General features: G+C 44.1%; 1 protein-coding gene across 1 annotated transcript in view; it reads left to right on the top strand.

Annotated features, from left to right (window-relative positions):
* The first annotated feature begins 2,955 nt into the window (after positions 1-2,955).
* The window catches only part of gsap (gamma-secretase activating protein), a 119,905-nt gene continuing 111,941 nt past the window's right edge, over positions 2,956-10,919 (top strand). Inside the window, exon 1 of the mRNA XM_060914273.1 lies at positions 2,956-3,377. Coding sequence (XP_060770256.1) covers positions 3,281-3,377 — 97 coding nt within the window. The 5' untranslated portion in view covers positions 2,956-3,280. The remainder of the gene's footprint in view (positions 3,378-10,919) is intronic.

Raw genomic sequence — 10,919 nt, 5'->3', positions numbered from 1 at the left:
GTGGATATACTGTAACTCTGTATTTTAGTGCTTAACAAAGGTTTGCCAAAGTAATCCCGAGCCCATGTGATTATATCAGCTGTAGATGAATGATGGTTCTTGATGCAGTGCCATCTGAGGGATCGGAGATCATGGGTGTTCAGCTTAGGCTTGTGCCCTTTCCCTTTATGCAATGAAATTCCTCTTGATCCCTTCAACCGTTTAGTGATATTTGGTAACATAGAGGGTGAAATATCTAAATCCCTTCATAACTTGCAATAATTTTCTCATGAATTTGTTAACAGGGGTGGCACGGTGGTGTAGTGGTTAGCACTGTTGCTTCACAGGAAGAAGGTTCTGGGTTCGAGCCCAGTGGCTGACGGGGCCTTTCTGTGTGGAGTTTGTATGTTCTCCCCGTGTCTGCATGGGTTTCCTCCGGGTGCTCTGGTTTCCCCTACAGTCCAAAGACATGCATGTTAGGCTAATTGGTGGCTCTAAATTGACTGTGAATGGTTGTTTATCTTTATGCATCAGCCCTGCGATGACCTGGTGACAGTTCAGGGTGTACCCCGCCTCTTGCCCATAGTCAGCTGGGATAGGCTCCAGCTTGCCTGCGACCCTGTATAGGATAAGCAGCTACAGATAATGGATGGATGGATGGAATTTGTTAACAAATTCCCATTTTTACTCCTCAAAGACTTGGCTTTTCCTGGATACTGATTTTGTACCAAATCACAATTACAATCGCCTGTTGACGTCACATCATTATTTAATTGTTTTTCCTCATTACTAGCCCTAAATTGCCCCCGTCCCAACTTTTTTGGAATGTGTTGCAGGCCTGAAACGCAGGAGTGGATCTATACCAACAAATGATCCATCCATCCATCCATCCATTATCTGTAGCCACTTATCCGGTCTTCCAGGCAGTGCCGGCTCCTGAATTTTTTTTCAGGGGGGGCAATTTTCCCCCGTTATGTCTACACGGACCATAAATGTCCACAGGACTGAAGTAAATTGACCTAGGTAGCAAGTCAACTGTTCTACAGAATGTTCTGTAAATAGATTTTGTACTTCAAACTCCATGACCAGCAAGAATTTTTCAGACTGTGCAACTTAAGGACAAACAGGAAAGTGCACATACTGTAACAAAACATTGTAAATAGTTGGCTAACATAACAATAGCAGTTGAATAAATAGATGAGTGGATCTTTAGATCTTGCAATTACTGGTATTTACCAAGGATATTACCAAAGTGCTAACTCTCAGAGCAAAGTGTGGCAAATATAAAAATGCACATTGAAAACATCAAAAGTGAACGGATTCTGTGACTGTGTGTGTGTGTGTGTGTGTGTGAGTCATGAAGTCAACCAAACCCAGAAAAACACCACGGTGACTGGAGTCCTCAGTTTCGTCTTTGCCTCGTAGAGCTAACTCGAACACTCCACAAAATTTCACGCGTTGGATGAGCCGGTTTAATATGTGCCTGTTCTTGCTCACCTCATCGTTGTGGCGGTGAACTGCTAGCCTGTAGCCCTCATCCGGTTGTGTAGCGATGTTCACTCTCCCAAAAGCCGAAAATTTCAGGCAGCTGCCCATGTGAATCTTTGATGACTCATGTTTTTTTATTTTCTCCGACAAATGATGCATGTCCGAAACTCCAGTGACCGTCCAAGCAGTGTTGTCCGTGGAGCCACCTCCAGGGTGGAAAAGTAAGCAGGGGGAGCAGAAAACCGCTGAGGCGTCCTTGCAGCCAGCTCGCCAGGATTTGCGCTGGGACCATGTTGAAGTAAAACCTCGAGTATATGATTTCCCCCCTTGTCGAAATTTGTTTTATGTTTAGATTTGGTCGAGGGGGGTCCAGCTTGTTTTGTTGCCAATTTAGCTCGATTTGATCGCTGACTAAATGGAACTTCTTTTAAGGACCGCACTGAATTGCTTTCCCCATCCATCTCACCTCAGAAACTGAGCAGATCGAACGCAATTTTGCCGCGCTTCGCAGTGACGTAAGCACGTTAGGGCAAGCCCCCCCGGAACCCATAGAGATTGCATTGAAGTGTCAGTCAGGAGAAAAAAAATATATTAACATGGGACTCTATCAGTGAACTCTTGGGCGATTTTCAGCGTGACTGAAATCGCCCCAAAAGGGGCGGTACTCTAGAAGCAAGACCACCCTGATTGGACAATGATACCCAGAGACAGATTAAAACGGCCTCGAGCAGCGCTGGTGAAAGTTTGTTTTAAAAGAAGAAAAAAAATTTTTTTTTTTCGTTTTGGCAGTGCGTCGCCCAATCGCCCTTGCTTCCAGGGTCGCAGGCAAGCTGGAGCCTATCCCAGCTGACTATGGGCAAGAGGCAGGGTACACCCTGGACAAGTTGCCAGGTCATCACAGGGCTGACACATACACAACCATCCACACTCATGGTCAATTTAGAGCCACCAATTAACCTAACCTGCATGTCTTTGGACTGTGGGGGAAACTGGAGCACCCGGACACGGTGAGAACATGAAAACTCCACACAGAAAGGCCCTCGTCGGCCGCTGGGCTCGAACCCAGGACCTTTTTGCTGTGAGGCGACAGTGCTAACCACTACGCCACCCTGAGATGAAGTTGACCAGACAAAACATGAAATATCATGGGTTCACACTCAGACTGTCTGCAATGAAATACAAGTCAAAGTAAATTTAGAAATCACTGCTTTCTTTTTTTTAGTCCCAACTTTTTTTTTTTTTTGTCTGGTTTGGAATTGTGTGCAACAACCAAAGTGCAGTCAGGGAAATAAACTCAGCAGCACTTCCAAAGAGACAACTTGTCATGTGAGTCACGTGATAACATGAGTGACAAACATGTGAGCAAATGAAAACGGTTCAGCCCGCCTCTTTTCTCCAGGGGGCGTGGTTTATACATGCTGTAACGATTGTGTTTTTTAAAAAAGTGCTACAGTGTGTGTCACATGGTGACAGATGTGATGCAGGGGTGTTTCATTTAAAGTGAGTGAGTTAGTAATGTGTATCAGTCTAATGGTGATGTAGTGAATTACTGTAGGATATGAAAACGAAGCCATTGTTCTTGTTGTCAAGGAAGGAAGGAAGGTTGGGTGGGTTGCCATGTCCGCTGAAAAAGCACTCTTAAGCAATTTTGGAATGATTTCAAGTTGAAGGGAAAAGTCTGAGCTCTTATATTCCCCTTGATCAACACACTGTGGTTGATGATATCGGATCATTTCCTGAATCCAGTCAGTCAGCAGTAGAAGCAGGGACTGTTTCACTCCTCTGCTGGGTTTGAGAGGAAATACTGTAAACAATGAGAAGTCTCTTACAGTTAACATCAACTTTGGACTTTCAGAGAGATGTTGTTTCGAGACTTTCAGCAAACGAAGAGGCAGGAAGAAGCCAGAGAGGTGAGTGTGTGATGTTTTGGTGGTAAAAGTTGATCAGAAAAGTGTCACAGTGCTGTAAGATTCCTGACAGCTCAACACACAGGGACAGACCTGAATTTCCCAAGTGTTGAAGCTTTCTTTCCTTTAATGAAACACAGTTCCCAGCACATCATGCTTTCTCAAAGTGTTGACTCGTGAAAGAAGCAAACAACAACAAAACCAGAAGGGCTTTGGGTAGAGTGGATACCTTCACCAAGCCACATGTTATTGATTGATTTTTTTATTTAGTAAATTCAATGTAAATACATGGATGACACAAAGTGAAAACACTTATTTCCATTGTGGTCCATAAAATCAAGTGACAAAATGAAGGGAAAATAGAGAATGTAAGATAAGAAATAACATGAGGAGTATAAATAAATATAAGTAAATATGATATAAAAAGAGGGGGCGGCACGGTGGTGTAGTGGTTAGCGCTGTCGCCACACAGCAAGAAGGTCCTGGTTCGAGCCCGGTAGCCGGCGAGGGCCTTTCTGTGTGGAGTTTGCATGTTCTCCCCGTGTCCGCGTGGGTTTCCTCCGGGTGCTCCGGTTTCCCCCACAGTCCAAAGACATGCAGGTTAGGTTAACTGGTGACTCTAAATTGACCGTAGGTGTGAATGTGAGTGTGAATGGTTGTCTGTGTCTATGTGTCAGCCCTGTGATGACCTGGCGACTTGTCCAGGGTGTACCCCGCCTTTCGCCCGTAGTCAGCTGAGATAGGCTCCAGCTTGCCTGCGACCCTGTAGAACAGGATAAAGTAGCTACAGATAATGAGATGAGATGATATAAAAAGAGGGGGAGGCATGATGGTGTAGTGGTTAGCACTGTCGCCGCACAGCAAGAAGGTCCTGGATTCAAGCCCAGCGGCCGGCAAGGGCCTTTCTGTGCGGAGTTTGCATGTTCTCACCGTGTCTAGGGGGGTTTCCTCCGGGTGCTCCGGTTTCCCCTACAGTCCAAAGACATGCAGGTTAGGTTAACTGATGACTCTAAATTGACCGTAGGTGTGAATGGTTGTCTGTGTCTATGTGTCAGCCCTGTGATGACCTGGTGACTTGTCCAGGGTGTACCCTGCCTTTCGCCCGTAGTCAGCTGGGATAGGCTGCAGCTTGCCTGCGACCCTGTAGAACAGGATAAAGCGGCTAGAGATAATGAGATGAGATTATATAAAAAGAGGGGGCGGCACGGTGGTGTAGTGGTTAGCGCTGTCGCCACACAGCAAGAAGGTCCTGGGTTCGAGCCCAGTAGCCGGCGAGGGCCTTTCTGTGCGGAGTTTGCATGTTCTCCCCGTGTCCATGTGGGTTTCCTCCGGGTGCTCCAGTTTCCCCTACAGTCCAAAGACATGCAGGTTAGGTTAACTGATGACTCTAAATTGACCGTAGGTGTGAATGGTTGTTTGTCTCTGTGTCAGCCCTGCGATAACCTGGTGACTTGTCCAGGGTGTACCCCGCCTCTTGCCCATAGTCAGCTGGAATAGGCTCCAGCTTGCCTGCGACCTGTAGAACAGGATAAGCGGCTACAGATAATAGATGGATGGATATAGAAAGATAATACTGTACAAAAGTACTGAGTGCAGTACACTAAGTACTACACATCAACATCAAAATCAAATCACTTGAACCTAGGACAATACTAAAGTTGGACAACAAATTTCATGAAATTCCGTTCATTACTTTTTGAGTTACGTTTGGAACGGATAAAAAAAATCCTGGATGAACAAGAAGCTTTTATTTGTCACATGCACACTTAAGCACACAGTGAAATTCATTCTCTGCATTTAACCCATCTGAAGCAGTGAACACGGAAACACACCCGCACCCAGAGCTGTGGGCAGCCATACTACAGCACCCGGGGGGCAGTTAGGGGTTAGAGGTACCTTGCTGAAGGGCACTTCAGCCCAAAGCCACCCCATGTTAACCTAACGACATGTCTTTGAACTGTGGGGGAAACCGGAGCACCCGGAGGAAACCCATGCAGACACGGGGAGAACATGCAAACTCCACATAGAAAGGCCCCTGTCGGCCACTGGGTGCGAATCCAGAACCTTCTTGCTGTGAGGCGACAGTGCTAACCACTACACCACCATGCCACCCACATCCATATCAGGATTTGCATCAAAATCTAATCACTTGTTCCTTGACCCATAGATCACCTTTTACTCAAAACTTTATCACTACCTTTTGAGTGACGTTGGAAACAAATGGAGGCGAAAACAACAAAGTTGGTGGAAGTAAAAAAAAAAAAGTTATATTATATAGACACACACATTTTACTGGGAAATACACCACTTGTATTTTTCATACAAGCTACATCCAGGACCTGGAGAACCAAAACCATGACATAAATCTCTATATGTCGCTCATGAGGAAGTTGTTGAATTGTTTTGATAAATTTGGGTACTTTTTGTTTGTGAATGTGTCGAAATAATAAAAAGAAAAATCACATGTTGGCTTGAAGATATGAAGTTTATCTTCTTGTGTTGGAAACTTGCATATTTATCAGTTATTCCACAAAATCGAGTCATACATGAGCTGATAGCTGACATCCTGAGTAGGACTTTAAACTGCAACTGGTGGTGAGTTTCAGGTCCAGGAGGACTTGAGTATTGGGAAAAGTGGAGTTACCCCATAATCACCATTGCTCCCAGGCTGTTCTGACCCGGAGTGGTAGCACCTGCCTGGGTTCCAGCTATGGGTTAAATAGTATGTCACCAATAAGGCGCTGGCAGCAGGGCGCTTTTCAGTGCAATGTGGCAGATGAACCCAACAGGGTCAATGGCGCACCACCAGATGGCATGTGGAAGAGCCGCTCAAATGGCCAACGGATGGCATCACTCGGCAAGTCAGTTGTCACTGTGGGGCAACTTCCATACCCCTCAGGTCTGTGGCACTTTTGTGCACCACTTGGCATCAGGTCTGGAGGTCCAGAGAGGCAACACGATGGGGGCACGACATCATTTGTCTTACCTTACTGTGCAAGGTGCTTCTCTAGGAGAGGAGAATAGTATGCAAGAGCTCATGAAGCCAGACATACCATGGTGGCTCGGCCGGGCTGATTGTGCTGCTGCTGTAGACGGCTCTGTCGCAGGCCTCGTGGCCCATCTGCGTTTCTGTGCATCCTAATGAAGCAGTCATCATTGCTAGTGATGGACAGCCAACGACGATGATGATACTTGAAGTGCGCAGTGCTGAGTCAGCTATAAGCCTTGTATGACGAGATTGAGTAGAATAACACTTTTATTGTAACCACATTCACTGGATTTTGAGAAACAGAGCATTTTTATTTTTTGCAAATTCAATAAATAAAAACTTTACACAAAATGTCAGACAAAATCATTTCCACTTAGAATGTAAACAAACCAGCGAAATGACAGTAGCAATTTGTGAAAAATGCTATAATTTTGAAAAATAGAAAAGATATGTTCTTCCCATCAAATACTTTCATTCCATATACAGGTGCTGGTCATATAATTAGAATATCATGAAAAAGTTGATTTCTTTCAGTAATTCCATTCAAAAAGTGAAACTTGTATAATGTATACATTCATTACACACAGACTGATATATTTCAAGTGTTTATTTCTTTTAATTTTGATTATAACTGACAGCTAATGAAAACCCCAAATTCAGTATCTCAGAAAATTAGAATATTACTTAAGACCAATACAAAAAAAGGATTTTTAGAAATGTTGGTCAATTGAAAAGTATGAACATGAAAAGTATGAGCATGTACAGCACTCAGTACTTAGTTGGGGCTCCTTTTGCCTGAATTACTGCAGCAATGCGGCGTGGCATGGAGTCGATCAGTCTGTGGCACTGCTCAGGTGTAATGAGAGCCCAGGTTGCTCTGATAGTGGCCTTCAGCTCTTCTGGATTGTTGGGTCTGGCATATCGCATCTTCCTCTTCACAATACCCCATAGATTTTCTATGGGGTTAAGGTCAGGCGAGTTTGCTGCCCAATTAAGAACAGGGATACCATGGTCCTTAAACCAGGTACTGGTAGCTTTGGCACTGTGTGCAGGTGCCAAGCCCTGTTGGAAAATGAAATCTGCATCTCCATAAAGTTGGTCAGCAGCAGGAAGCATGAAGTGCTCTAAAACTTCCTGGTAGACGGCTGCGTTGACCTTGGACTTCAGAAAACACAGTGGACCAACACCAGCAGATGACATGGCACCCCAAACCATCACTGACTGTAGAAACTTTACACTGGACCTCAAGCAATGTGGATTCTGTGCCTCTCCTCTCTTCCTCCAGACTCTGGGACCTTGATTTCCAAAGGAAATGCAAAATTTACTTTCATCAGAGAACATAACTTTGGACCACTCAGCAGCAGTCCAGTCCTTTTTGTCTTTAGCCCAGGCGAGACGCTTCTGACGCTGTCTCTTGTTCAAGAGTGGCTTGACACAAGGAATGTGACAGCTGAAACCCATGTCTTGCACATGTCTGTGCGTGGTGGTTCTTGAAGCACTGACTCCAGCTGCAGTCCACTCTTTGTGAATCTCCCCCACATTTTTGAATGGGTTTTGTTTCACAATCCTCTCCAGGGTGTGGTTATCCCTATTGCTTGTACACTTTTTTTTTTTTCTACCACATCTTTTCCTTCCCTTCACCTCTCTATTAATGTGCTTGGACACAGAGCTCTGTGAACAGCCAGCCTCTTTAGCAATGACCTTTTGTGTCTTGCCCTCCTTGTGCAAGGTGTCAATGGTTGTCTTTTGGACAACCGTCAAGTCAGCAGTCTTCCCCATGATTGTGTCGCCTACAGAACGAGACTGAGGCTACATCCACACGACAACGGCAACGAGATGTTATTTTAAAAAATATTGCGTCCACATGGGCAACGATCAGTAAAATATCAGGTCCATATGGCAACGCAACGCTTGCTGAAAACGATGCAATACACATGCCACACCTCTAGGGGCACTGTAAGACGGTCCCTTCGGAGACACCAGAACAATAGAAGAAGTAAGGACGCATGCGCATAAACTATTATGCGCGAGACTTCATATTAGCCACAAAGTCAGAAAAATCTGTTCGTAAAATTACATTATAATGACCAAATACAATGAAAAGTATTTTTCCAGTCTCACCTGTGAAAGGTAATCCCATGTGATCTCGTTTGGACGGTAAACCTGTTGGTACAGTTAAACGCAGCACATGAATGAGGCATCTTTATTCTCCGCTTTGACCCATCCAATATGGCGGCGAGGATGACGTATGATTCTACGCGGAAGGCGGCGTCTTTAATGGTCCGGAATAAATTGAATGCTACACGTTGATGGATTAATTTGTTCTTCTACGCCCTTTTTGAGGAATGTATTGTAGGACTTAAACCAACATCTGAAGAGGTGAGATCGCTCCTTTTTTTCCCCTATTTTTGCTGGCGGGATTGACTCTGCCCTAAGGGCTGTTCTCTCTCTCTCTCTCTCTCTCTCTCTCTCTCTGCACCATTGCACAATAAATATTCACAGTGAAAATATTTTGTAAGCGCGTTTCATGAACCAAGTTATAGGATTTGTTGACAACTCGCATCGAGTTCGTTACACTTCTACCTGGCGTGAAGCACTCACAGTCATGTGGTTGTAACGTCATCGTAAACAAATCCGTTCTACTCATCCAGACCACTTCGCAACGGCAACGTTGCCAGATCTTTCCACTCTGGAGCCCGTTCTCAAAAGATTGCGTTTTGGGGCACCCAAAACGCCAGTGCCGTGTGGACGCCAGGCCGAAACGATAAACAATTGTATCGGATTCACCTGAATCCGTTGCCGTGTGGACAGGGCCTGAGAGACCATTTAAAGGCCTTTGCAGGGGTTTTGAGTTAATTAGCTGATTAGAGTGCGGCACCAGGTGTCTTCAATATTGAACCTTTTCACAATTTTCTAATTTTCTGAGATACTGAATTTGGGGTTTTCATTAGTTGTCTGTTATAATCATCAAAATTAAAAGAAATAAACACTTGAAATATATCAGTCTGTGTGGAATGAATGAATATAATATACAAGTTTCACTTTTTGAATGGAATTACTGAAATAAATCAACTTTTTCATGATATTCTAATTATATGACCAGCGTGTGTGTGTGCGTGTGTGTGTATACACTACCGTTCAAAAGTTTGGGGTCACTTTGAAATGTCCTTATTTTTGAAAGAAAAGCACTGTTCTTTTCAATGAAGATCACTTTAAACTAATCCGAAATCCACTCTATACATTGCTAATGTGGTAAATGACTATTCTAGCTGCAAATGTCTGGTTTTTGGTGCAATATCTCCATAGGTGTATAGAGGCCCATTTCCAGCACCTATCACTCCAGTGTTCTAATGGTACAATGTGTTTGCTCATTGCCTCAGAAGGCTAATGGATGATTAGAAAACCCTTGTGCAATCATGTTAGCACAGCTGAAAACAGTTGAGCTCTTTAGAGAAGCTATAAAACTGACCTTCCTTTGAGCAGATTGAGTTTCTGGAGCATCACATTTGTGGGGTCGATTAAATGCTCAAAATGGCCAGAAAAAATGTCTTGACTATATTTTCTATTCATTTTACAACTTATGGTGGGAAATAAAAGTGTGACTTTTCATGGAAAACACAAAATTGTCTGGGTGACCCCAAACTTTTGAACGGTGTGTGTGTGTATGTGTGTGTGCATGCATATATATATATATATATATATATATATATATATATATATATATATATATATATATATATATGTATGTGTGTGTGTGTATGCGTATGTATGTATGTATGTATGTATGTATGTGGTTTTTTTTTTTTTTGGCAGTTACTTTGGCAGCAACTTAAAGGTGCATTACCACCACCGACTGGGCTGTTTCTTTTAAATACTTGATGATGATTTTTTTGGGCTTTTTTTTTCGGGTAGAGTTATTATTTCGTCCTCAGTTGGTTCAGCAACACGCTCTGCCATTTTATTTTTCTCTACTCACAGTATATGAGCTGATAGCTTAGTAGTAGAGTAGCCAATCAGAGTGCGCGATTGCTCATATACAGTGAATGTGGATAGAATATCCATCTATCCATTATCTGTAGCCGCTTATCCTGTCCTACAGGGTCGCAGGCAAGCTGGAGCCTATCCCAGCTGACTATGGGCGAGAGGCGGGGTACACCCCAGACAAGTCACCAGGTCATCGCGGGGCTGACACATAGACACAGACAACCATTCACACTTGCGGTCAATTTAGAGCCACCAATTAGCCGAACCTGCATGTCTTTGGACTGTGGGGGAAACCGGAGCACCCGGAGGAAACCCACGTGGAGAGCATGCGAACTCCACACAGAAAGGCCCTTGTCGGCTGCTGGGCTCAAACCTAGGACCTTCTTGCTGTGAGGTGACAGTGCTAACCACTACGCCACCATGCTGCCCTGTGGATAGAATAATTCCTGATATTTCACTCTGAGGTCACTCCCTGTGTTTTCCCACTGACTAGACGCATGTTGTCAAAATGGCAAACGATTCAAAATTAAAACTTGTGTATTTTTATTTATTTTATTTTTTGGAGGGGGAAT

Source organism: Neoarius graeffei, chromosome 2 (genome assembly GCF_027579695.1).
Source record: "Neoarius graeffei isolate fNeoGra1 chromosome 2, fNeoGra1.pri, whole genome shotgun sequence".
Lineage (NCBI taxonomy): Eukaryota > Metazoa > Chordata > Actinopteri > Siluriformes > Ariidae > Neoarius > Neoarius graeffei.
Note: the sequence above shows the minus strand (reverse complement) of the source record. Positions and strands in the feature narration are given on the sequence as shown.